The sequence below is a fragment of the Cebidichthys violaceus genome, unplaced genomic scaffold (assembly GCF_023349555.1).
Source record: "Cebidichthys violaceus isolate CVI_PGR_0920_01 unplaced genomic scaffold, fCebVio1.0.p SCAF_157, whole genome shotgun sequence".
In the NCBI taxonomy this organism is placed as follows: Eukaryota; Metazoa; Chordata; class Actinopteri; order Perciformes; family Stichaeidae; genus Cebidichthys; species Cebidichthys violaceus.
In genome coordinates this window covers 144,069-171,800 of record NW_027176326.1, presented here as the reverse complement: position 1 = coordinate 171,800, position 27,732 = coordinate 144,069, and the positions used below count along the sequence as shown (strand labels likewise).

General features: G+C 40.4%; 3 protein-coding genes across 5 annotated transcripts; 2 read left to right on the top strand and 1 right to left on the bottom strand.

Moving 5' to 3' along the window:
- Positions 1 to 343: 343 nt before the first annotated feature.
- LOC137872300 (polymeric immunoglobulin receptor-like) lies at positions 344 to 7,997 on the bottom strand. 2 transcript variants are annotated; one of them, XM_068710482.1, is made up of 6 exons: positions 7,915 to 7,997; positions 5,087 to 5,416; positions 4,535 to 4,855; positions 3,837 to 3,944; positions 2,477 to 2,613; positions 344 to 1,787 (listed from the first exon to the last, which is right to left on the bottom strand). In XM_068710482.1, the coding sequence occupies exons 1-6, from the start codon at positions 7,952 to 7,954 to the stop codon at positions 1,671 to 1,673; spliced, it is 1,053 nt and encodes a 350-aa protein (XP_068566583.1). In that variant the 5' UTR covers positions 7,955 to 7,997; the 3' UTR covers positions 344 to 1,670. The 2 variants fall into 2 exon arrangements, with proteins under 2 accessions (XP_068566583.1, XP_068566584.1); XM_068710483.1 differs by having other exon boundaries at positions 4,535 to 4,852.
- Positions 7,998 to 8,575: 578 nt separating this feature from the next.
- On the top strand, positions 8,576 to 13,420 carry LOC137872311 (CMRF35-like molecule 8). The gene is made up of 6 exons (XM_068710506.1): positions 8,576 to 8,612; positions 9,463 to 9,795; positions 9,978 to 10,094; positions 10,587 to 10,682; positions 11,080 to 11,123; positions 12,923 to 13,420. The coding sequence occupies exons 1-6, from the start codon at positions 8,576 to 8,578 to the stop codon at positions 13,037 to 13,039; spliced, it is 744 nt and encodes a 247-aa protein (XP_068566607.1). The 3' UTR covers positions 13,040 to 13,420.
- Positions 13,421 to 15,299: 1,879 nt separating this feature from the next.
- LOC137872307 (polymeric immunoglobulin receptor-like) lies at positions 15,300 to 24,139 on the top strand. 2 transcript variants are annotated; one of them, XM_068710500.1, is made up of 8 exons: positions 15,300 to 15,507; positions 18,007 to 18,324; positions 19,238 to 19,570; positions 19,753 to 19,908; positions 20,061 to 20,156; positions 20,627 to 20,664; positions 20,750 to 20,860; positions 21,464 to 24,139. In XM_068710500.1, the coding sequence occupies exons 1-8, from the start codon at positions 15,468 to 15,470 to the stop codon at positions 21,641 to 21,643; spliced, it is 1,272 nt and encodes a 423-aa protein (XP_068566601.1). In that variant the 5' UTR covers positions 15,300 to 15,467; the 3' UTR covers positions 21,644 to 24,139. The 2 variants fall into 2 exon arrangements, with proteins under 2 accessions (XP_068566601.1, XP_068566600.1); XM_068710499.1 differs by having other exon boundaries at positions 18,004 to 18,324.
- The last annotated feature ends 3,593 nt before the right edge of the window (positions 24,140 to 27,732 follow it).

Here is a 27,732-nt window from a genome sequence, read left to right as displayed (position 1 = left end):
CATACTAAAAGTAGATTGATGTTTTGAGAACATGAAAATAAAGCAAACAACTTATTGTGCTTCTTTTGGTGATTTATTACTATTTGGGACAGTTGGCTACCCGTACAGGTTTCTCTTAGCGGAGGCTATCGTGGCAAATTCGTGTGAGTGTGCAGGGCTGAACCGTCTCCAGGTGTGGACCGTCTCCAGATGTGGACCGTGTGGTGTGGAGGAGAAGCTCCCCCGCAGCAACTCTCCCTCAGGCCAGGTGAGTGAGTCACATAGAGAGAGAACTGGTTTTGAACAGTATTTTCACAGTGTGGTATTAATACTTTTACTGCAGTAAAGGACCAAAAGCTACACATAAAGTTAATTATTTATTTGAATAAAATAATAACAAAGAACAAAGATTACAAATTCAAGAAGCAACCAGCAGAAAAAAAGTAAAAAATAATGATTCTTACATAACATATTTGACTGGGGTGAAATGTTGGAAATTTCACATTTCTTCAAAGCAATGGACCTGGCTATAATATGATACAAACAGCTTAATTCAAATAGCATAAGAAATCCACATGACATTTGGTTAATAACATAGCCTGTATACAAGAAGTGGACAAAGTCATTGTGATTCCACCCATTGGTTTATAAAATGCGGGTTTGAAGCCTTGAGTTCAGCATTTTGACTTGTTTTTTTTGCAACCAGTGAACAGGAAGTGACCATATCTGGACTGAGGAGGAGTGACTCAGAGACGGCGTATGTGTCTCTGGTAGAGACCTGTCAATCACTGTGTAGCCCCGCCCTTAAAGCATCCCCTGCTTTATGGTCTGTGTGACTCTAAATGGAGCATAATGTACTAAATGAACATCATGCTGTATTGAAGAAGACTGTAAACTAGAGATTGAGACCATAAACTCATGTTTACAATGTTTACTGAGGGAATAAATCAAGAGAGAAGTAGAGTCATTTTAGACTAGACTTCTATACAACCAGAGGAGTCGCCCCCTGATGGACACTATAGAGAATGCAGCTTGAACACGTGAAGCTTTGGCTTCACTTTACAGACCTGAAGCTAACTGCCTGTGTAATAACCAAATCAATAAAAGCATCACATGTCACGTGGGACTTTAGTAACTCCAGAAGAAGCTAACTCAAACTCTCCCACTTGTTTCTTTTGACTGTCGTCATCGCTAATGTTTACTATAAAAGTGCAGTACCGTCTTTCACCACACAGTTTAACTGACGTCAAGGAGCCATTATAAATCAGAGGAGCGCTGTTTCACTGATTTGAAGAAACTCAATGAAATATTTGGAAAAGCTGAACCCAACAACACAATACAACTTAGGTATAACCAAATAGAATAATTTAAACGTTTTTCGCTGGCTTTGGCTTTCAATACAAAATGCAACTTCTGACTTATTGAGCAACTAATATATGCAGGACTAAATTCTTTATGTATTGCTTAAAGTTTAGAGGAAGAACAAAACAGATTGGACACGTCAGAATAATCAAGTGAGAAGATGCCGAACACCCTCAGAGAAATGATCGACTCTGTATCACTAGCAGAAAGATGATGAAAATACAATGTTTATGGATGACATCTGCCAATAACAAAAGAACAAACTGGAACCTTGCAGAACATTATGAGCTGCACAAAACCCAGATTCAACTTCAAGCATTAACATTTGTTTACTTTGCTAAAGTAGAGTAGGTCTGGTCCTGGTCCCTGCTGGCTGGATCGAGGCTCTGGTAAGTGGAGTCCTTACATGTGGAGACTGGAGCTATGTTCTCATACATGGCAGGTGCCTGAAACAGGAAAAACATCAAACAAAATGAAATACAGCAGCAGCCACAGTAACACATTTTTGTGATTTGTAGGCAATTGTTTGCTACTGGGTTAGTGACAACAATTCAAATGGTCAGAGATAGTTATAGTTTTATTAAAATGGCACTTTTAGGGCAAGAAGCACAAAGTTTAACAAGATAAATCATACCACAAAGAAAGAGCACCATGCAATAAGTCAAATCCATTCTTTTGGGGCAAAGAAATTAAGCAAAGATTCATAGAAAAATATATAAAACAGCCACATATGAACCTACACGGATAACAAAACGAGACAAATGGCATTCAAAAGGCTAAACGAGTACTTAAAGGCAGGAAGGCCAGCCAGTCCTGCTTTGAGCTAGATACTAACAGCAGCATGCTAAGTACATTTTGGTGTATTTAATGGTGGCGTTAGATGAAAAAGTCAGAGGATCACTAAAGGTCATAGGATTCTTATAAAGATCATTTGGCACCATGGGCATCTGTACTAAATTCCACAGCGATCCATCCAGTCGTTACTCTTATTTTTGTGTAAAATAGAGAAGTTGCTGCAGAACTGAGATTAATTAATACCTGCAAATATCAGAATTGCAAAAATAAAATGTGACGTAAACACAATACAGTAACCCACGTACATGAACTGAGACAAAACCTCATTAAAGAAAGTCACCTCCATGAACACGTCATCTGCATTTCCTCTGGTGTTCAAACCCAAGTTCCTCCGCTTCCATTTGTAGAGGAGCAGCAGGAAAACAGCCAACAGCACACAAACCAAGGGCACACCGACAACCAGAGGCAAGACGGAACCTGTGCAGGGGACATAGGAGCAGCGTTATTCCAGTAGACTAAAGTCGTCCCCTGATGGACATTAGAGAGAATGCAGCTTTTAAGACACTTTATCAGACTACGTTGATGCAGCATGTGGAGAAGTCTTCATCACTACGTTGATGCAGCATGTGGAGAAGTCTTCATCACTACGTTGATGCAGCGTGTGGAGGAGTCTTCATCACTACGTTGATGCAGCGTGTGGAGAAGTCTTCATCACTACGTTGATGCAGCGTGTGGAGAAGTCTTCATCACTACGTTGGTGTAGCGTGTGGAGGAGTCTTCATCACTACGTTGATGCAGCGTGTGGAGAAGTCTTCATCACTACGTTGATGCAGCGTGTGGAGGAGTCTTCATCACTACGTTGGTGCAGCGTGTGGAGAAGTAGAGATAAACTAAAGACGAGCTAACAGACGCCACAGAGAAGTGGAGAAATACAAACTGCAGGACGACTAGTGTTGAGAAGACGTCGGTCTGAGGAACGTTCTCAGGATCATGAATGACGTCACGTAGGAGCCTCCCTCCAGACGCTCCATCACCAGAAGAACACACGAGTCTATGAAAAGGAGAGGACTACAAAAGAGACGGAGTCACAACGCGCACCGGCAGTCGCTCTCACCGGAGACTACCGGACATCGCCGGGTAACCATCGTCACCTCTGAGTTACTGTGCATTATGTTGATGAACAGTGGGAGCTGCGTTCACACGCTCTGACTGTCATGAAGACAGAAGACACACATTTTGATGAAACGTGTGGAACATTGTATTCATGTTGCACAGCAGTGGAACGTTTATAAAGTCACACACTGAGCACAGATAGTGGAAATATAATTGATACTGTGTGAAGAATACTGCTGTTAAAAAGACCCTGATCTGTTTAAAGTGATTCAAACCAAATGTTATTGAGCTTTAGTTCATATAGCAGTACTTTTAAAATATAAGTGCGCAATACACTACCTTTGTGCATAACAATGAGATTAATCGCGATTAAAAATTGTAATCGTTGCCCAGCACAAGATATAATATCAGACTTTGGTGTAGATGTTTCCTGAAACTGTGCTTGTGTGCTGAAACAGAAATTTTTTTATTATTATTATTATTGGACCGTTTTGATGCTTAATTTTAAAAGTTTTTCACAAGTGTTTGTAGAAGATGAAGTTGCGACACTGATTAGCAGGAGGACAAACAGACTCTGTGAACTGTACCTGTAAACTGGTCGGTGGTTTCTGATGATGGGAAACCTGAACTGGAGCTTAAACTCTGAGTTGTTGGTGTGGAGGCTGATGCTGGAAAAGTTCGGAAGGTAGTTGGTGCTGTGAACAACAAAAACACAATGAAACTAGAGATCATCTTGACATGGGATCACACCAAGTGCGACGCCAAGTCAGGCAAGTGTGGTGTGCCAATGGCCCAGTCCCTACTTCCTACCCCTCTACTTCCTACTCCCTTGCTCTGTCCACACCCATCTTTGAGCTCAGCCTTTATTTTGATCTCAACTACACACCCGTAAAGTTTCGTGACTGCATCTTGAACAGTTCTGACGCTATCGGGTTGTCCTGACCGATAGCGCCAGTTCCCCCTCAGATAAACACTGTTAGCTCTGTCAGCACTGTTGCCATTGTTTGCACTGTTAGCACTGTTAGCACCTTTAGCTTCCAGCCACAGGCTCAGCCGTCTCCATGTTGAGAGCCATGTGGAGGCAAAAGAAATGCTCTTCATTTTGATTTCAGCACCCATATCACAAATATTGACATGCCTATTGTTTCAGGTATCGACTCCATGACTTTACCTGTTTATAATTCACCTGTATACACCTGCAATATGTTGGGGAATTAAAAGTAAAATAGCTCACATTATGGTTGCTTTTGTCATTTTCATGACATTCAATGAAGCAAAAACTCACCATCTATGACAATAATCGATGTGTCGTAGAAAGAATCTGGAGACAGAGCTCTGCCGTAACCACACCTGTACTGTCCTGTGTCTGACGTTGTCGCCTGGGTGATGGTCACATACAGTCCAAATATAGCTCCTTCTATATATTCAATGCTGTATCTGCCACTGTGAGTTCTGTTGCCATCTGTTTCAACAAGAATGTCTTTTTTACATTTGTCCTTACAAAAGAACTTGTGCTTTCCGTAGACAGTATTGACGCATCCAAACGTGATATTTTCTCCTTCAGTTTCTGTAAAGATAAAGCCAGAGTTTCCATCCTGCCGAGCTGCTGAAAAGATGAACAATCATTAGTTACTGTGTGTACTTCCTGTAAGATGCTCACAATATTTCCAGCTTCACATTAACAAAGATCAGTAGGAGCTGCCTAGTTCAACCAATCCTTATATCAAACATAAAGAAATAAATAACTCACATTCTTCCCACAATTTAATTTCTTCCTCATTAAATATGGTTAAAACACAAAATATATCAGGTTCAATGACTTTAAGTAGAAACTCACCATCTGAAACTCTGACCTCAAAGTCACTGAATGAATCTGGAACCAAAGTTTTGCCCAAGCCACACCTGTACCGTCCTGAGTCAGACTTGGTCAGATTTGTGAAGATCACAGTCAGAACTACCCCAGAAGAATCGTTTCTGTATGTAATGCTGAATTTGCCGCTGCCAGCTGTGTTGCCGTCCGTCTTAATGAGAATATCATCTGCTTCACATTCGTTCTTACAGAAGAACTTCCTGGTTCCAGACGAAGACGGGTGGCAAGTAAGGGAAGCAGTTTCCCCTTCAGCTACTGTATACATGGGGACTTTTGCAGTGTTTCCACCACAAAGCGCTGTTGAAGAGACAAGCGGGGTTAATGTAAGACAGACTGCATGTTGATGAAGGCTCATCGACCACCTCACACAGATGATTCAGAGGCAGACATTAGTAAAGATCAACTTTACTCTGATACTAGTTGTTGTACTTGTAGCTGCAGTAGAGTCTCTGAGCAACATCTGCTTTTTGTGGGCGTTTCATCATGTTCCTACTTTCTCACATCAACCGCATAAATCAGCAAAAACAAATAATTAGTGATAGTTTGTTGCAATTGTATTGGGTTACATTGTCATGAGGACTTTCTAGTTGGCTGGTTCTTTTAGCCGCCATGTCTTTATCAACCACCCATGAAGAGATTTGAAGCAAGTTTTACATAGTGGTCAAACGGTGGAATTCAGCAGATAATGTTTCAGTTTTTTTAGGTAAATCAATTCCTAGTACAAGCACTTGAATAGCCCATATTTAAATCATTTGATCCTTGTAGATGTAAAGCTGAATCAAGAGTTATTTTCCTCCCTCCGTTAATGAGAAGGAGGCTGGACCGAGGGCTGGGAGGCGGGGCTAAAGGAAACGCTAGTGCGCCTGCTCTTTATGCACATGGATTAAGTAGATTGCTGGAAGACCTGATTATTTTCATATGAATTTTAAACTCAGAAGTCAAACTTGTTTTGCTTCATGCAGAAGGAATGCGACACATTAATTAGTTTAGACTCTTGTGCATCTTAAAATAGCTGAAAAAAGACATCTGTCGACAGGGTATTGTTCATGAAATACTACACGTATTATATAGGATTGATAGGTTGGGAGTAGATGTTCAGTTTTTGTGGATACCAGCTCGTGGATATTAGGGTGAATGAAACTGAAGATGAGCTTGCCCCTCCCACTGTCTGCCCGGCCTCCTGTTCACCCTTCTGCCCGTCCCCCAGACCTGCTCCATCTACATCTACCTATTAGAAAAATATTTGAATATATTTTTTTAATGTTCGTGACATATTCTACACATATAGACATTGAAACTGTAGTGAAAGGTCAATATGAATATCAAAATATCATTTTCAAAGTCTACTTTTGCCTATTTGTAGATGCTCTAGAGCAGGGGTGCCCACACTTTTCCGGCTTGCGAGCTACTTTTAAAATGACCAAGTCAAAATGATCTACCTACATTCAAAATGCTACCTACATTCAAAATGCTAAATATCTATATCTATCTATCTACATATATCTATATATATATATATATATATATATATATATATATATATATATATATATACGGAGTATACTTTATATTTACAATATATGTTGGCGTACCTTGCATAACTGCATGAACCCTTATGGCACAATACAATTCTGTTCATTTTTGGTCATATACTCCGATGACTTGCACTGAATGGAATCAACCAGGGTTTCATAGTCCGGACAGTAGCTGCTGGTATCCAGCCTCAAGCAGACTTCAAATGATCATCAGTCATGGTGGAACGGTGTTTGGACTTAATATTCATTACGTGGGAAAAGTCTGACTCAGATAAGTAAGTAGAGCCGAATAATGCAGTCAAGAAGGATGCACATGTCCTCATGTTTGGGTACTTTTCCTCTGTGAGTAAGTTCCAAAACTGTCCATGAGAGCTGGACTTCAGCTGAATGCCAGCCTGTAGTGTCAAAATCTCATCCTCCGCTCCAGACGAGTTCAGGTGAAACATCGTTGTCATTTTTGAATCAACCTCAATATCTTCCCGAAATGTGCAGCACATAAATGTAGAGACTGGCTCGAGTAAAGCAAAGCTTTTGTCAAACTCTGGCAGACACTTGTCAATCTGCTCTGTGTGTCACTGTCAAGTTGCGCACACGCCTTCCGTTGCGTCTCCAGCTCTGACGCGAGGTTTTGGAAGTTCCCCAAAACACGATGCTGCAGCTTTAGCTTCTGTAGTAGAAATAATTAACTAATTAGCTCGCCGGAGTTATGTGGTTGACCGCGCATACGTGGTGACCCGTGTGTTAGAAAAGACGTGAGGTCAGACTGGCTGCCATGTACGTCAATCAAGTGGCAAATGCCATGAGGACATCTCATTTTTTTTTAATGGCATGCGATCTACCCGCACTACTCGCGGTCGACCAGTCGACCAGTCGAGTATTGGGCACCCCTGGTCTAGAGTCTAGATGAGCTGCAGCTGAGCCCGTCTGGCTACCCTAACCTGTTAACACCGGCTCTGAAATGAAAAGTTCAGGGTAACAGCGTCCTAACTCCCCAGACCTGCCATCCTCACACCGTCCGACACTAGACGTATACGGGTCCTATCCCTGTTATCCTGCACACACCAGCCATGACACACATTTAAATACAATGGGCTAGATTACAGTGTGAAAAAGTAGCAGCAGAAACTAGAAAGCTGAATAGATCAGAGGACAACGCGACATCTCAATAAGAATACAACAACTGAAAAACCTTTAACATTTGGACAAATACACACGGCGAATATCTAACAGCTAAGAAGCAGTCAGGTAGTCAGTCCTCACCTGAGAAGAAGCAGAAGAACAGAACATGGTGGATATTCATTCTGAATCTCTAGACTTACTTTAAGCACTACTCACAAATCGAGTTGAGACTGTCTGTTCCCTTTTTGTGATAAACTCTGCTCTTTACACACCATTCATGTGGCAACAAACTTCTCTATTCTTTTAATTGCATCAGACAAAACCAACATATCCTCCTGCAGCATTACAGCAAACTGAATGTGGTCAACCCATTCTGTCCAACACAAAAAACAACCACATTCATTTACTGTTCAAAGTCTCTCATTTAAGTTGCATTCAAGGTGTTTAAAAGATTATATTTAGAATCTATCTAAACACTTCTTACTTCATACCGGAAACAAAAAACTTCAGAATGTGTATGGCTTTAATTATGCATAATAAGGTTTGCACTTAAAGGAACAGTGAGTAAAATGTACAGGGATTAATGAGCAGAAGTTGAATAACATATTCACAACTGTGTTTTTATTAGTGTATAATCACCTGAAAGAATCGTTGTGGTTTCGTTAGCTTACAAAAAGTCATTTATATCTTCACAGGGAACTGGTCCTCTTCCACAGAGTCCGCCATCTTGCACGGCCATGTTTCTACAGTAGCCCAGAACGGACAAACTTAAAACTGGCTCTAGAGAGATCTAGATCCTTATATGGACTCCGAGGTTGCAGAAAGCGCCAAGGAGATGGGTATAAAGAGGAGGAGACAACAAAGGATCAAGGCTTTTTAGGTCTTTGAGGTCTTTAGGGTCTTCAGGGTTCTTGGTTCCTTGTGAATTTGGGGCATTTGACATTTTGTAGGATCTTTTATCTCATTTTTATTATTCATTTTTTGTAAGCTTTTCTAAGCTTCAATCAGATTGACTTTGAGGCTCTGCTAATGTATCATATGTGATGTTGCAGTATTGGTTAATAATGTTTAGACATTAGCTGAGGTGTATCAGGAATAGGGGTCAGATTGGCATCTCATTTAGGAGTGTTAAGGCCAGGGTCCTGAAGCTGCAGTTAATAACCGAGCGAGGTTCCCAACCACACGGGGTTCCTCCTCCAGCGGTGGCCCTTTAGAGCGGGTCCATCCTGGAGTACATCCAGTCCTCCCACACCTGTTGCACACACACACTTAAATCCGTTGATTAGGTGATGGGTTACTAAGTTGTCCTGGCTTTTGCCTCCCAAAGCAGGCTTAGATGGTCTCGTGTGTATATTTTTCGGGATGCGTTCCATACCTAGCTCAGAGGTTATTGAACAAGCCATCTTCCAACGCTTCACTCGCACTGGGAGGGGGTATCGGTTACGCAGCTAGGCTGGACACCTTTTCAATATTATACAATATTGAGTCAATCATTTACTTTTCATAATCTACAATTTTAAATTGTTGCAAAAAATCACTGAAAAAGAACTGTTGAACTGTGATTATGATGCATCACATCTGTTGTGTTAAACTGTTCCAGTCACAGACTGGTTGAACTGGGCAGCTCCCAGTCTAACTGTGGATCCTCATCTACAGATAGTAACTATTGATTGTTCATCTTGTCAACAGCTCTGCTGGATGGAGATCCTTCTGAAGAAACAACCTTCTACTCAAGACCTGGAGGAAACATCTTAGTTGGATGTGTCTTTACTACCTCTGAAACCTGGAAGTACTTCTGTAAGGGACAATGTGAAAACAAAGACATTCTTGTTGCAACAACTGGTTTCAGAACTCAGAGAGGCAGATACAGCATCAGATATGAAGAAGGATATCCGTCAGGAGGATTTGTGTATGTGGGCATCACACAGCTGACCAGGTCTGACTCAGGACAGTACTGGTGTTGGCTGGACGAACCTGTCTCTCCAGATCCGTACCATGGGTTTAAGATCGTTGTCACAAATGGTGAGTTTCTACTTGAGAATGAAAACGTTTGTTTGTGTCTCTGGAGGTCAGCAGCTGATGTTTTACAGTCAGTGTGAACGCTGATGAATGCTCATTTAAAAGAGTTCAGCTGACACACAGGAGAATCTCATCTCTCTCATCAGGACTTCTTTGTCTCAGCATGTTGTTGTTGTTGTTCACAGCTCCGCCCACTTCTAAACCAAACCAAGCTATGACATCATCAGTCCCATCAGCCTCCACAGCAACAACCACTCAGAGCTTGAGCTCCACTTCAGGAAGCTCCAGACCACCAGCTAGAGGTACATCCACTAGGAACCTGTTGATGGACTGTGTTGTAACTCTATTATGTTGTTCATGTTGTACTCATGACATCTATCACACTTCTGTCCATCCTGGGAGAGGGACCCCTCCTCTGTAGCTCTCTCAGAGGTTTCTTTCTCTTTCTTCCCTGTTCAAGTTTTTTTAGGGGAGTTTTTCCTGTTCTGATGTGAGGGTCCAAGAACGGAGGAGGTCTGTAGACCACAACGGGCTGAAGGAACCATTTAGTTCCTTGAAAAGTAGTCCTGAGACTAAAATTACCCAGAGCTTCTTGGTGGAAACGTGCCTTGTCTGTACTTATGTAAAAGCTGTTGATTTGTTCTTAGGATTTGCATATTTAGTTCATAATAGGACAGTTATTCAGGTGTTACTACTAGTTTGACAGCACTGCATGATCAGGTCCCACATGTTGAGTCATCATCAAGTAGGACACGTCCATAAAACAAACGTCTCTTCTCTTCATGCTCACACAGGTGTGTGGTTGTACGCGGTGATTGTCGTCGTGCTCGTCATCGTCTCAGGACTGGTGCTGATGATGTTCTGTATTCGGAGGAACATCACACCTGATGGTGAGGCAACAGGACGAACAAACACAGTGACACAAACAACTGGACCTTCCTCATCTCTCATGTCAGCGTTTAAACCACTTTAACAACTCGTTGTAGTTTGACAGTGTGTCTCTGCTCATGATTCTCTGGAGCAAACATGACGGAGTTACACAACATGTAATGAACCTGAAGATGTGTTAGAGGAACATACAACTTTATGAACAACTGAATGCTGATACATGAGGAAGGCGTGACTCTTCAGGGGCGGGAAAAGAGCAATTTGGAACTTCACAGCATTAGCTTCCTGCTATTAATGAGGTTTTATTGGGATCAGAATCTGTTCTGTTCTAATTACCAGGCTTGTCTGCACTTTCAATAATTACTAATTATAAAAGTGAAAAATATGTTTTCTTTTCAGCAGGTTTGAACACCAGAAGAACCTCAGAAGGCACAAACACGGAGGTAACTTTCTTTAACTCTTTGACTCTCACTGTTGGTTAGAGCTGGGCTCAGATGACAGCAGTTTAAAATCCTAACAGATTTTTAAAATCGGGTTACATCACACACACGAGGAGAATCTTCACAGATGTTCTCGTCTCTAATCTCAAACATGCACACACTACAAGATGTGGAAGTAATGGCACATCACACACTACAGGATATTATTAGGATGAGGCTCGTTTGAGATGAACTAGCAGTCGAGAGCAGGTGGCAGCAGCAGCGAGCGTTAACAAAGTACTGTGGTCAAGTTGAGCAATTTTCAGCCACCTTTAAAGAATAAACAGGAAGTTACAGAAACATACTTCCTGTTAGATCAGATCTGTAGGCTATTTGTAGTTTGCACACGTCATACAGTTGTATTCATACGTGTTTGTAAATATATATTTATGTGGAAATGTGCACATATCTGCATTGTATGCTGTCCTTTGTTCTTTTTATGTCTGTCAAACACTTTGCTGCTCGTTTAGATATGTGTTGTATAAATAAGCGTGAGACCTCGTCTCTATGGCTGATCGTGAAACATCACATTGTCCCAGTTCATATTCATATTGTATCAATGATTGAAGCTTATAGACGCAATAGTTTTGGAGAAGAGGCCTTCAGTAGCTCATGTGTGATTCAAGATCTTTATTTGAATTGAATTCAGACTTTATTAAGTCCATAGCACAGTAAAATACAAACACAAAGAAGGAAATAAAAGACATACATACAGGTTGGAAAGCCAAGGTTCGATTGAGATATCGCTTCTCTCATTTCTGCATTTTAGATTCATACTCTTGGATTGAATCTTGTATTTGCGGGGCTTTTATTTTGAAAGGGTGGGACTGGTGGGTGAGAGAGGGGGAGAGGAGAGAATCATCATCATTGTGTATAAAGAGTAAAAATTGTGGGAGCTGGAGCATTTTGATTGGAAGAGTCACAGAATACTTTCCTGCTCCGCTCCACTCTGACAGTTATGCCCTCATTCTAGAACTGAACATTCCGTGCAATACACACCCATTATAAAATCTGAAACGGACCCAAAATGTTCCTGAAACTTTAACGTTCACTTAATAAAAACTGTGCTAGCTATCAAAATGTCCATTTGGCTCAATAATTGTTTTGTCTACGTTTTAAACTTTGAATAATTTTTCTACGTTAAAGTATGGCTGGTCAATATGGGTCCAAAGTTACGTTTTTTTTTAGCTCTCTTCACGTCGAAACCCCATTCAAGTGAATGGAGAAATTTTGCTCAGTTTTTAGGGATTTTCGGGAAAACTGCTGAGTGAATCTCTCTAGAAAATTGATAGCACACTATTCCCGACCAGGCCGCACATTTTGATGTATTTTTTGCACAGGTGTTGGCAACGCTGTGTGAGGAGAAGCGTGCCAAACTTTCTGGCGTAATAATCATTAAGCCCACAGGATTACAGTCAGTGTGCTTTGGCACCTTTTGTGCTACAAAGCCACAATGAATAACCTTAACCTATATATATCTTTATATAGATATTTGTAGATTTATATACTGTAGATGTATCCAACATGGAGATGGTTGAGCCAGCTGCTAGTAGCTAACAGTGCTAACAGCACAAACAGTGCAAACAAGACCAACAGTGCTGACAGAACTAACAGCGTTTACCTGAGGGTGAACCGGAGGCTGAGGCAGATATAGAGTTTCCTCATTTAATTTGCATCGTCTGATGAGAACACCAGGAAACCAGGATCCTCACTAGAAACCTAGGAGCCCCCCTTTGATAGAATGATCTATTTGTTTTTCTCAGATTGCCCTCTATGAGAACTGTCGTCCAGTCTCCACATGTGAAGACTCCACCTACCAGAGCCTCGATCCAGCCAGCAGGGACCAGGACCAGACCTACTCTACACTCACACACACATAACACACATGAGCCGGATTCTGTTGCTGTGTATTGAAGCAAACATAATACACTTAAAAAAAGAAGAGAATGTGTTTCTCATTTTGCTGGTGTGTTACTTCTTCACAGTGTTGGATGATGAATTCTTCATTTGCATCTGATTGTTTATTTTTTCATTTTATACATTTATTTTGAGCATGTAACAAATATAATAAAATAAAAACAAACAACATATAATGAACAGTAAACATAGAGCAAACACAGTGTGAGTCAGATATAACTTTAAAAACTCCCTCATGTTCACCCTAAACATTCCTCATCCTTATACCTTTAAAATATGTTTTTGTTCATCTTCTTGAATTGATTTATTGCTATCTGTAAATAAATTATTTCTTGCTTCATACATTATTTGTGCCGTCTTAAATTCTACCAGATCCATGAACTCCAAACTTGTGACTTTAATAACAGCGTGTTATTGTGTTCACTATATCCTACATTGTTTCCTATCTTCATGGCTCTTTCTTGTAGTCAGTGTAATGAGTACAATGTGTTTTAGTACATGTTAACGTGTGTCACGGTCTTGTGTTGTGTTTAGTTGGTTTCCTGTTTTATTTTGAAATTCCCTGCCTCTTGTGTCCTGTGTTCACTTCACTTCCTGCCCTCGTCTGCGTTCTCTCCTGTGTGATTGTCTGCCCCGCTCTTGATTGAACCCTCCTGTGTCTCATCACCTGAACCTCTCCAGTGTGTTTAAACCCTGAGTGTTTCCTGTCTCAGTGTCAGATCTTCTTTGTTTCAGCCTCAGTCATTTCCTTAGTCAAGCTCTCCAGTTCAGGTACGATTCCTGTGTTCCCTTAAACCTGTTTTTGTGTCTTCTGTACATAACTTGTTACATTGTCAGGCTTTTGTTTTTGACTCTTTACTGTGTGCTCACCTTAACACATGCAGTGAAGCGTTATAGGAGAGGGAAACGTGCCGGCGCGCTCATCAGGACTATTTCCTACCGGTCACTCCGCTGCTCATCCCCTCTAGGTTTCTTACTTAAATACACTCGACACTTTTACAGATTACAGTTATAGTCCTGTTATCTGTTCGTTTGTGCACTTTATTCTCCCCGGCAACATTTTCCAGTTCATTCTGGGGGATCCCGAGGCGTTCCCAGACCAGCTGGGAGATGTAATCCCTCCAGCGTGTTCTGGGTCTTCCCCGGGGTCTCCTCCCAGTTGGGCGTGCCCGGAAAACCTCCAGTGGGAGGTGCCCAAGACCCCGAGATACTTGAACTCCTTGGCTTGCGGTAGGCACTCCGTCCCCACCTGGAGGGAGCAATCCACCGGTTTCCGGCAGAACACCGTGGCCTCAGATTTAGAGGTGCTAACTCTCATCCCCGCCGCTTCACACTCGGCTGCAAACCGCCCCAGTGAATGCTGGAGGTCACGATCCGAGGAGGCCGACAGGACCACATCGGAGAGGCGATCCCGAGACCCCCGAACCTGACGTTCTCCACCCCCCGGCTGCGTCTAGATATCCTGTCCATGAAAGTCAAGAACAGGACCGGTGACAAAGGGCAGCCCTGGCGGAGGCCAACACCCACCGGGAACGTGTCTGACTTATTGCCGAGAATAAGTCAGAGAACGAGTCCGGCACCCCATACTCCCGCAGCTTCCCCCACAAGAACCCCCAAGGGACCCGGTCAACCCAAGGTAAGTTCCCTGGGTGAAGACGTGGCAATGTATTTGGCCTAAAAAACATCAAACTAATTTACATCTGGAAATTGTTTTGTTTTATAAACTCAGACTTTTCATATTTGGAGATTCGGTAAACTTCAAGCTTTAATATAACTTTAACATATAAAGGTACACGATAGTGAGTCAGTAATGTACGATGAGTTTTGTATGACTACATAACAGGATCAGAACAAATGCAAACAAAACAGTAAGAATCAATTTGTAAATGGTTTACAAATGAAGTTAATAAGTGACGCTCGGGTAGATTCAAAATACAAACACAAAATACTAAGACGAGGACTAACACATCAATTCAGCTACATGTTATTTTGCATCAAGACTCAGTTTCCTTCAGTCGTTATTCACAATTGGATTTCACTTTCATCATCTTTTCGTGGATGTTTGCTACAGTTAAATTAATATAAACTTTTATTCTTCAACAATGGACAAAATGTCTCGATTAGATGTGTCATGATGTACTGTGTAGACATGCTGAAGACCAAACTGGTTCATCACAACTACATGACAGTGGAGTCCCTGTGAGGACCGTGTGGAGGCAGACATGAAGATGAGGGTGACCTCAGACCCTGCAGTAGAAACACAGACTGATGAAGAGGGGAGGAGAGGAGAGTTGTGTCTGGAGGAGGGACTCCATCATTTAAAGAAGAAAGCACTTCCTGTTAGTCAGAGAAGAAGGAAGAGAGGCGAAGGTAAACCATCAGAGTCTCTTCATGGAAGTCCATCACTCTTTGATCTGCTTCTTCTTGCTCTGTGAGTACATTCACTTTGTCTTTATATTTCTTTAATGTACACATGAACGTGTGAGTATTGTTATCGGGCAGTACTTTAGTACTTAGTACTTTATAAATAGACTCTACCTCAGGAAGGAAGTGAAGGGAACGAACTCGTTACTTTCTAAGTGAAACTAATTTACAGCTGAACTTCATAGACACAAGTGTTGTTCAGTGCCAGCAGTCTCACTTCCTTTTTATTTAAAATTGCAGCAACATTTTCAGTTTAGTATCAAATGTGTGAAGTCTTGAATGCTGACATTTAAGAATCTGGAACCAGCAAATGTGTGAAGGATCACTGAAACGTGTATTTGAATATTGAAATAGTTTGCTCTATTAATTGTTGCAGCTCTACTTGTTTTCAAAGGGAACAAAATGCCTTCTTGTATTTTGTTTTTACAGTAACAGAAGTTGTGTGTTCTGTTGCTTCACCCTGAATGTTGGTGGAGTTTGTTATAACTTCCCAAAATGTCAAAACACCCGAAAACAGATCTGACCTCCTACAGACGAATAGAGAGCTGTGAGAATCACCAGCCACAATGAAGCAAACAGCATTTTGAAACGGTGGTGTGGAAACGACAAGTTCATGTTGAAAGTCAAGCAGCCGTTGTTGTTTGTGGTCTGAACTCTTTAAGTGACATTTTAAACTCTTAAGATCTGACCTTAACCCGTTAAGCCCTAACCCTTTATGTAGGCCTCTCCTCGATTTACTAATTTACTAACCCATATTAAGAGAGTGATTTTCGTCTAAATATAAGATGTATTTTAATAGTTTTTATAGCGTAGAAAGCTGACCCTTGTGAAATTGGTTCTGATTTGTAAATATCAGTCTATATATCTCACTTCTTTTATGACTAATAGTGTTCAATCTATCATATGCAGAAGTTTGGCATCATTTAGAGAGCCTGGATCCTCTCTGAGCCTGTTTATGTCTGTCATCCATGGGATTTTCTCATCTGGCTTCCACTCCAGGTCTCCTAGCTCAGCCTGTGGTTGGTCGATTTCAGTCAATGGACCCGCCTTAGAAGCGTCTGAGTCCTGGCTATCTAACAAACCCCTCGTGATTTTGATAGACAGAAGCGTTAGCCAGTAGGGAGTAAAACGGTGGCGCGTCACCTGAACCGTGCGCACAACATCGCTGGAATTCAAACCCATCGCCCCACGATCCCTTTGTTAGACGGGCCCTTGTTTCTGCACGGGGACATTTCAGAGACGCACCGGAAATACGTAGAAATATTGTTGACGGAAATAAGCGGAGATATACAGCAGAACAACGAAAAAGGTAAGGAGCTTTGGATGATTTTGAAGGATATTACGCATTGTGTTTCTGGTGTTTGTTTGCTCACAGCCTTGTGAGGGTTTACCGGAGAGGCGATCTGATAGTAGGTCTGCAATCTGTGTCGAATGCTCGTGCTGTTTGATATTTCGGTTGCCTATGCTGACCGTTAGCTTTGTTATGCTAACTCGGAGAAGAGCGACTTATCGCTAGAAATACGTGATTTTGTGATAAATCTTTTATTTGCGTACACTATTTGTGTAGAATGGTGTTTGGAGTGTGTCAGACTGTCTTGGATTGTTTGTTTTCAGCAGATTTTGAATTATTTTTTTGTTGTTTTTTTCATATTCATAAATACATGCATACATGGACATTTTTGGACGGTAAATGCTACAGCGGAACCGAATTCGGGTCCGTCGGGCTTAATTAAGCTCCTCAACATCTTCTCATATTGAGTCTGCTTCACCTGTTTTCATGCTGATTAAAGTGTTTCATAGTGCTCTGCTTTGTTGGCGCTCCGTTACTGTTTGTTGTGCTTTGATGAATGTTTGTGTCTTTGAGAGTGAAGACCGATATCTATTCTAAATGAATATTATTATTATCATCATAATAATAATAATAATAATAATATCAAAACCTTAGTAGGAGGGTAAGTTGTGTTTCATGGTTTTGCTGCAAACACTTCCTCTTTTTATGGCTCACTGTTGGATGAAAAGAGAGGAAGAAACAAAAACCCCAAACAGCTGAAATGATCTGCAGGGAATCAGTTACTTTTTATAATTATAAATGTTTGGGTGCATTATTACTTTTATGATGTACTAAAAGCTGTTAGATCTTGTGTTTGGAGGTTAAACAGCTCATAATTCATCTCATCTTTTTTATGTTGCTCTGAAAACATCTCCCTCAAACTACTGGATTTATTCAAGTTTCACACCAAAACTTAAGTTTACATGATTACATTTAAACGCATGATTTACCTTTTGCCCTATTGTCATTTTCAACGTGTACTAAAGTGTGCAAATGTTCACAGAATAAGGACGATAAGAGTATTTAATAATAAAATGCTTTAATGTAACGCGTTAAGTAGGACGTGGAGACTTTATGTTAATGTGTCACATGAAGCATGACTAGAAAAAGAACAAAGATGTCATCATCCTACAGGAAGTACACACAGTAACTGATGATTGTTCATCTTTTCAGCAGCTCTGCAGGATGGAAACAACGGTCTCGTCAAAGCACAAGTCTATACAGGAACTGAAGGAGGAAATGTCAGAGTTCAATGCTCCTCTTCTTATTCTTATTCTGGAAGCAGGAAGTTCCTCTGTAAGGAACCATGTAAACAAAAATACTTTATCATTGAAACAACCGATGTCAGAGCTCAGAAAGGCAGATTCAGCATTGAATGGAGCAGCATAAGAGATGTTTCTGTGACCATCACACAGCTGACCAAGTCTGACTCAGGATGGTACAGGTGTGGCTCTGGATCTTCATACCAGCAGTTTGAAATCATCGTTGTAGACGGTGAGTTTCTACTAAAAGTCGTGAAAACATTCTTTCTTCTATCGTGACCATGAACACTGATTCAAGTAGTCACATTGTGACAGGTCTGCTGTAAATGATAACTGATGAAGCTGATCCATAATGTAACATATAGTTTTGGTTTTACATCAGTGACAGATATAAAGTGATTGTGGTTCAGAAGGTAGAGCTCTTGTGTTGAAGCTGATACATCAAACGCATGATGATGGATGTGTTCAATGTTATTTTACAGACTTTTTCTTGTAGACAGTGTGAAAGAAGAACAGTTTGTGCTTCTGAAGAAAGCTTTTATTAATTGGTAGTAAACAATTTACTAGTATTCTTTCATGTGTTCACCTGCCAACACAAAATATTTATAGAAATATATTTTAAAAGTTTTTATTTCATATGCAAAGAGGGTATTAACATGTTATAATGTCATCCTTGAGCAAGAAGTTAAATATACATTTTTAAAAAATCATACATATTTAGTCGATAGAGTCAATAATTTACTTTTCATAATCTACACTTGGAAGATGAACTGATTATGATGCACCAAATCTTCAATGACTACGGTAACATGAACACAATGCTCAGTGTTTTGTCCTTATTCCAAAAAGACAATATTCCTACAAAACTCTTTACCCTTTAATCCTGGATAATATCTGAATTTCACACATGTTTTAATCAGAAAAAGGCCTAATTCAGAATATCCAGACAGAATATGATGTTGACATGAACAATATCAAATTAAGAATATTGTCATATTCATAATGATAGTGGAATATGAGTGTGCATGTAAACATAGTCAGTGTTGTGTTAAACTGTCACAGACTGGTTGAACTGGGCAGCTCCCAGTCTAACTGTGGATCCTCATCTACAGATAGTAACTATTGATTGTTCATCTTGTCAACAGCTCTGCTGGATGGAGATCCTTCTGAAGAAACAACCTTCTACTCAAGACCTGGAGGAAACATCTTAGTTGAATGTTCCTTTACTACCTCTGAAACCAGGAAGTACTTCTGTAAGGGACAATGTGAAAACAAAGACAGTCTTGTTGAAACAACTGGTTTCACAGCTCAGAGAGGCAGATACAGCATCAGATATGTAAAAGGATATCCGTCAGGAGGATTTGTGTATGTGGGCATCACACAGCTGACCAGGTCTGACTCAGGACAGTACTGGTGTCGTCTGGACAAACCTTTCTCTCTAGATTCCTACCGTGGGTTTAACATCGTTGTCACAGATGGTGAGTTTCTACTTGAGAATGAAAACGTTTGTTTGTGTCTCTGGAGGTCAGCAGCTGATGTTTTACAGTCAGTGTGAACGCTGATGAATGCTCATTTAAAAGAGTTCAGCTGACACACAGGAGAATCTCATCTCTCTCATCAGGACTTCTTTGTCTCAGCATGTTGTTGTTGTTGTTCACAGCTCCGCCCACTTCTGAACCAAACCAAGCTATGACATCATCAGTCCCATCAGCCTCCACAGCAACAACCACTCAGAGCTTGAGCTCCACTTCAGGAAGCTCCAGTGCTTCATCAGCTTCCCCTGAAACCATCAAGCAGTCTAAGATGACGACTAGAGGTACATCCACACACTGTGTGTGACGGATGAAGCTTAAGTATTTACTCTGTGTGTGTATATATGTTAATGTGTCTGTTTGATTGTTTCCATTGCAAGTATCAGTGGTCCACCCGGAAGCGTCGGTATAAAACAAAGTTGTTCTTCTCAAACAGATGTGCTGCTGTATGTGGGTCTGGCTCTGGTCTTCTTGGTGGTATTATCACTGTCAGTGCTGCTGTTCTGCAGGAGGCGGACTTCTAAACCCAGAGGTGAGGCAGGATCAGGGAGCACAAACTCAGACGGTCACACCTCTGAAACTTCTCATTTCTCACGAGAAAAGTTTGTTCTCTCTTCGCATGTGAATTTTTTCTTTTGAAACGGCCACAACATTCAGCGACTATTACCATCTGTTTGTGTGTGAGCTTGTTGTTCTCTTTAGACACAACTGACCAATATGAGAACGTCATTTAAAAACCACAAGCAGCAGTGACTATTTCTAATGAATATAGAGGATGGAGTTTTAAATTTCATCATGTAGGAGGGGAGGGAATCAAGGGAATTGAAATTCAGGGAGAACATCAGGGAGGGAGAGTGTGATACATAGTTTATTATAGAAGTTAATCATTTATATTGTTTATACTAGATGATCAGTGTCTTCTCGCCATTTGACCGAGCCAGATGTTTCATCAGTGTCCTTTTCCTAAACGTACTGTTGGGGTTTTTTTTTTTTTTTTTTTAGAACGTCCTGTGGAAACGCAGTACGCTGATGTAACAGAGGTGAGTCAGAGACTATCTGAGAGCATCTTTAGTGTTTGTGAAACGAGCTGATATTAATACCAACCAAACCCGCCCTCTCCTGTAGGCCAACCGAGTGTACGAGGACATCAGAGAGGACAGACAGAGCCGGTCTCCTCCAGTGGAAATGTCTTCAACTGTCTACAGCCTCGTCACTGCAGTTAACTTACAAAACACAGTCAGTAGAAAACATATGATTTTATCTTTGGGCTCAAAAAGAAAGAAGCTTTTAAGAAAACTTTCAGAAGCTTGTTCTTCACTCACAGACTCAGCAGACAGTAGTAGTCCTAAAGGTTTGTTTACATCTCTAGTTAACTTTTTTTCCCTTTTTTTTAACTTTTGTTAAATGGCTGTTTGGGGTTTGTCATTGATTATTTTGGACAATGTTTGCAGATGACTCAAAGTTTAAATGTGAAAAATAACCGAACCAAAGGAAAAGGAATGATGGTGTTTTTGTTTTTTTGATGCCGAAGTAGGGTTGTTAAAGATGTGTTTTTCATGAATGCACTTTAATGCAGCACTGTTTGACAGTTGTTGGTGGTAAATGTGCCGAGAACTGTTGCAATGTGCCGGTAAAGACAGAAAAGACTGAAGGAATCATTCAGGTTAAAAAATAACTTTAAAATTAGAAGATTGAATATGTTTTTTTATAAGTTGCACGACTGTGCTTGTTGGATAAAAATCTCTTTACATGGCACCTTTTTTAATAGTGTCTTATCATATTTTTTTATTAAGCTGAAAAAATACCGAACTTGACCGTCTCTCTGTTTTCTTCTTCCAGGCTGAAGACGACTTGAGCGGACTCACCTACTCTGAGGTGACCTTTTCCAACCGGGCCGCTGGCTTGTCCAACAGCGGCGTCCGTGGTGACGATGATGTCATCTATTCTGTTCCTCGAGTAGAAACACTCCGTGATGAAGATGATCCGTACTCTACTGTTAATGGAGAGCTGCGGGGATGACGTGTTTTTGTAATGAAACAGGAAGTTAGCATAGCACTGCTTCCCTCCACAAAAAGCCAGAAGGATTAATCCATTATATTTAGAATTTTTGCAGAAAATAATCTCCGGGTCAATTTTCTTTTTTTAATAATTATTTTTTATTTTTATTTTTAAGTTTTGTTCATCAAGATAATCTTCACAAATTAACTCCACTTTTATGATGTTTGAAGTGTAAAGTAAAAAGATAACATTAGTCTACAAAGGAACTCCACCACGGTCGCATGACTTCACGTTAGTCTATAAAGGAACTCCACCACGGTCACATGACTTCATGTTAGTCTAGTATAAAGGAACTCCACCACGGTCACATGACTTCATGTTAGTCTATAGAGGAACTCCACCACGGTCACATGACTTCATGTTAGTCTATAAAGGAACTCCACCACAGTCACATGACTTCACGTTAGTCTATAAAGCAACTCCACCACGGTCACATGACTTCATGTTAGTCTAGTATAAAGGAACTCCACCACGGTCACATGACTTCACGTTAGTCTATAAAGGAACTCCACCACAGTCACGTGACTTCACATTAGTCTATAGAGGAACTCCACCACAGTCACATGACTTCATGTTAGTCTATAAAGGAACTCCACCACGGTCACGTGACTTCACGTTCGTCTATAAAGGAACTCCACCACGGTCACATGACTTCACGTTAGTCTATAAAGGAACTCCACCACGGTCACATGACTTCACGTTAGTCTATAAAGGAACTCCACCACGGTCACATGACTTCATGTTAGTCTATAAAGGAACTCCACCACGGTCACGTGACTTCACGTTAGTCTATAAAGGAACTCCACCACGGTCACGTGACTTCACGTTAGTCTATAAAGGAACTCCACCACGGTCACGTGACTTCACGTTAGTCTATAAAGGAACTCCATGTGAGGAATTCTAAGTTTTAAAGCATTCCTAGTGCTGGATATTATGTGTCACAGTGTGTTTAGGAAGTAACCAAGGAGTGTGGTCATTGAATGTATATTGAGTGTCTGTGATGGGGGTTTGAGGAATGTCAGAAGGTGTAAATCTGCGGGGGAAGAGGGTAGTTCACTGAGGTGTCTGCCCAGGACAATGGGTCAGGATCCAAGGAGGAGCCCATTGGACTTCAGCCAATCGTGGAGCTGATCGATAGGTTGAGGAATGTAACTCTGGGGGGGTAAAGGAGCTGTTTGTCCCCTGAGAGAATCAGACTTCCTTCGTACCATGGGGCAGATACATCAATCTGTCCTGTGGTATGAACGGGGTCTCATATTTCTTGAAATATTTTACTATCGATAGTGTAATTTGGTTTGTAATTGTATAGCTTCTGTTTGTTATTAAATATCTTTTGATTTGATTGTAAATCGGAACCAGCTGGTTATTTGATACGACTCTGTTGACAAAAAGTACAGTAGAGAGCGTGAGCTGCGGCCTTCCATAGCGAGAGAGGTAGAATCCCAACATCCACCACGGTCACGTGACTTCATGTTAGTCTATAAAGGAACTCCACCACGGTCACATGACTTCACGTTAGTCTATAAAGGAACTCCACCACGGTCACATGACTTCACGTTAGTCTATAAAGGAACTCCACCACAGTCACGATTGTTGTGCCGCCTCAACAATCTGCTTCAGTTTAGAGCTACTTTATCTATTTCTGTCTCATTTTCAGTTAATTTTTTGTATTAGTCATAATATACGTTGTTAAAGTAGTTTATTTTGTTTAAGACAAATAATGAATGTTTAAGTTTCATTCCAGTAAGTTATTTTGTCGGGATGCACTGATATCGATACCAATGATAACTGGGCTGATCTATGTAATTCAGCTCTGTTTATATTCTATACATTAAATACATGAACTTTTATTTCTGTGTAAGCTTTGAGCTATTTGTTGCTGCGTTAAACAGCTTTACACTTTTAATTAATTCAAATTTTGAAGATTTTCTTTTTTTACCAAGTTGCTGGTGCACGATTTATTATTTAAATAATAGATAACAATTCAGTGAATTTATTTCTATTGATGTATTTGTTACATTGTGTTTTGGCCTGATGTTGCTTTATACATCACAGTAAGTTATTTTGGTAAGAAATTGTTTTGGTTACGTTAAAACTTTAAATTAAGGTTCACTCTTTTTGTTTGTCAATTTAACCAAATTTTAAATGATAAAATAAATAAAAAATAAATAAGTCGTACACTTTATTTTTCTGAGTGTGATGTGATCAGGCCTGGTTCTTGTTCAAATGGTTTAAAAGATGTGATATAAAGTTATGTAGATCATATATGTAGAGATATGGAGTTCTCATAGACGTGTATGATTCGTACTGTTTAACTTGTTTTTATTGCGCACAATGTTAATATTTGTGATTTGCACCTTATTGATGTCTTTATTTTTGTAGTAGCATTTTATTTTTGCAGCTTATCCTACTTTGTACTACTTTGTTTCCCTCTGGATGAATAAAGTTTTATCTTATAGAAAATAATCTAGAGTCTCATTTTAGAAGATTTATGTCAAATATGTATTGTTGATAAATGGTTAATATTTAACATTTGAAGAAGGAGAGCAACGATAGACGAGATGTTTTCACTGTAGTTCATCACAGTGACATGACACCAACCAGTTGCAGGTGATGGAGAGAGGAGAGTAGAGCTGTGGGTGGAGTCTGGAGGAAGGACATCGTTTAAAGAAGTGAGAAGCTCCTGGTTTGAAGAAGAAAGAGAGACAGCGTTCAAAGCCATCAGAGCATCAACATGAACGTCCGTCACATTCTGATCTTGGTTCTCAGTGAGTACATTCACTTTCTTTGTGCATCTTCTTCTCAGTCACTTTTAATTCATTATAACTGTGAACACATTATTTTTGTTATGTATCAGTATCAGACAGCAACCTCCGGTTCTGAAAAGAGAAGTCAAAGCTTCATGTGTTAAAGCTGCATTCTCTCTAGTGTCCACCAGGGGCAACTCCTTTGGTTGTATAGATATATATAGTGTGTGTGTGTGTGTGTGTGTGTGTGTGTGTGTGTGTGTGTGTGTGTGTGTGTGTTATTCTCGTATCTCAAGAACCGTTCATTCGATCTACTTCACACTTGGCGATCGTATTGCTGGGGACCAAAAGACGTGCAGCGTCAAAGTTGGTGCAATTTGGACATGTGACACAGCAATGGGGGTGGGGCTTCCGGGCCTCCTCACATTAATTAAAAATAAAGATGTGTGTGTATCTAATGCTTTGGACCTGCGTGTCTTTCAGAACCTCCTGTAGAAACGGAGTACACTTCTGTCTCAGAGGTGAGTTCTGAGCGTCTTTAGTGTTTGTGAATGAAGTTGATGTTAAAAACCAAACTGTGTGCAGGCCAACCGAGCGTACGAGGACATCAGAGAGGACGGACAGAGATGCTCCTCTTCAGTTTACACTCACGGCAACCACACCAAACGGAACGGAGCTGAAACCGACGTGGACTACAACTTCATCCCCGCCGCCACCTCTCAGCACACAGTGAGGACAAAAGACGACAGAGACACGAGATACTTGCTCTTGGTTTGTGGACTGAAGCAGAAATAATAAGTTGCGTCACTGTACGGAAGAGGAAGCATTGTTCCTGTGGAGGCTGATCACAGGAAGGAGTGACGACATGTTCTCAAAGACGCTTTTTTAAACGACATGCAGCTTTATGCAAAGTCTGAAGTTTGAATGTCTGTTTCTCTTTTATTTCCCCAAAACAAAGTTACACAAATGAGTCAGCAGAGATGGAAACATGTGGCCTTTTAAAGAGCAACTTACTGTAACGTCCTACTGCTCTTTAAAATGACCCATTATAATATAGTTACTCTGTGTATGATGAGTTGCTCTCCTTTTTAGTGATTACAACAGAAGCATAGAAAAGTGTATATATAAAGAATATAAATATAAACGTATATGAACAATAGAATAACAATTAAGTAAAAGAAGTAATACTGACACATTTAAAAAAAGAGAAAAGAATATAAATAGTAAGGTCAAAATTTAAATATATATATATATATATATATATATATATATTTAAAGTAAATAATTCAACTAAAATAGAGAAAGTAAAATACAAGAACAAAGATTAAATACAAGAGTAAAAATACAAAGTGTATAAGAAGTGATATTGAAAAAGCAGTCAAAAATAAATATCTATTTTGTTCATCATGAGGAGTAAGAAACAGGAACCAGGCCGCTCTGTGATCTCAAAACCACAAGCGTCCGTTGTTTTTGGGGGAGGAAGTTGTCAGACTGCTTGACGTTTAAATGTGGATGCAGTGAGAGGGAGGGAAAGGTATTTCGATATTTACTGAACTAATGAACAAGAGACTCAGAGATGAAAACCCTGTAAACAGTTTAATTAAACAAAGCAGCAAACGCTGACGAAACAGACGAGTAACACAAGACGCATCAGCTTCACTTTTCAGACCCAGAGGTTGCCGCCTGGAAGAGTTTGGTTAATACGTTAGTTCATTCAGCAGCTAAAGTGAGGAGGCCCGGAAGCCCCGCCCCCATTGCTGTGTCACATGTCCAAATTGCACCAACTTTGATGCTGCACGTCTTTTGGTCCCCAGCAATACGACCGCCAAGTGTGAAGTAGATCGAATGAACGGTTCTTGAGATACGAGAATAACACACACACACACACACGTACTGTACATACGCACTGACAGACGGAGTCATTTTCTCATAGACTTCTATACAACCAGAGGAGTCGCCCCCTTATGGTCACTAGAGAGAATGCAGCTTAAACACATGAAGCGTTCAGGTTGATGGAGCTCTATGATGTCAGTCGTCTTTGGGGCCTTCGTAGATGATGCGTATAACTTTGAGTAATATTTGTAATAGTTGTGATATGTTCTTCTTCCAGGCTGCAGACTCTGAGGTGGTCCTCTACTCCACCTGAAGACGCTGGACTCTGCTCCTCCTCTACCTGAGCAGTAACAGCTGCTGCTGACACGTCTCCTCTCTCAGCGCCGACAGGTGAACACGTTTATTAATGGAGCACATTTCAAACACAGAGCCACTCAAAGAACAGCATGAGAAGAACATCTACAATAAAAATAAGCATTCAAACGATCTATGACTTTATATAATTAAAAATGTGATGAAATTAAATAAAATACTAATAGAGTTATAACTTTTAATTAAGCTAAATCTTAAATGATGTTTGTTGAAGTTATTTAAGTATCATTACTGAAGTAAATTGTCTTGCTTGGTGTAAAGTACTTTGGTTAAATTTGGTGTTCACAATGTTCATATTAGTCAGAATAATCCACAAACTATTTCCTACCAAAATAAGACATTTACACTTCCTGTTCGCACTCTTACTTTGGTAGGAAATAGCTTTTTACAATCTGAATGAAATCAAAACCATTTAATGAACATAAGTTGTTTTGTGTAACTGTTATCTTAAAATAATGTTCATTTAAAATGTTGATTATGTGACCAATTTTTGAAATAGTTGCATGTGTTTGAAAGTGGTGTAAAGCACCTTTAGTGCAGTGAAATTGTGCTCGTCCATGTTGTCCAAAAAAATAAGAAAAACACAGAACTTAGAACAGACTTTTAAGACACATGTCCACAGTGGTTTGTCTCTTTTAAATATTGTCATTAACCTCAGCAGGACGGGTTGAGTCTGTGTGTTCAGAGTAGAAGCAGCTTAATGTCACCAGTAGATGGCAGCATGCACCGCCTCATATCAAACCGTGAATCAATCACGTCGCCTTCAGTTAATGCATGCGCTTTTTTTCAGGCTACTTTACAGATTTAGATTCTTAAAACAAAAATATGAAATCATTTATCTGTACGGATCTGATTCACTCTCGCAGCTCTTATTGAGTCATTTTCAGAGATGAAGCTGTAAAAAGCCTCTGAACACGACCGGTTCTCTCTACTCGTGCTGTTCACAGAGAGGCCTCTAGGTGGAGACATGAACACACAGAGACTCTGAGGACTGTGTGTGTGTGTGTGTGTGTGTGTGTGTGTGTGTGTGTGTGTGTGTGTGTGTGTGTGTGTTCCGTCTTCTGACTTCCTCAATAATCACGTCAACGTTTCTCTCCG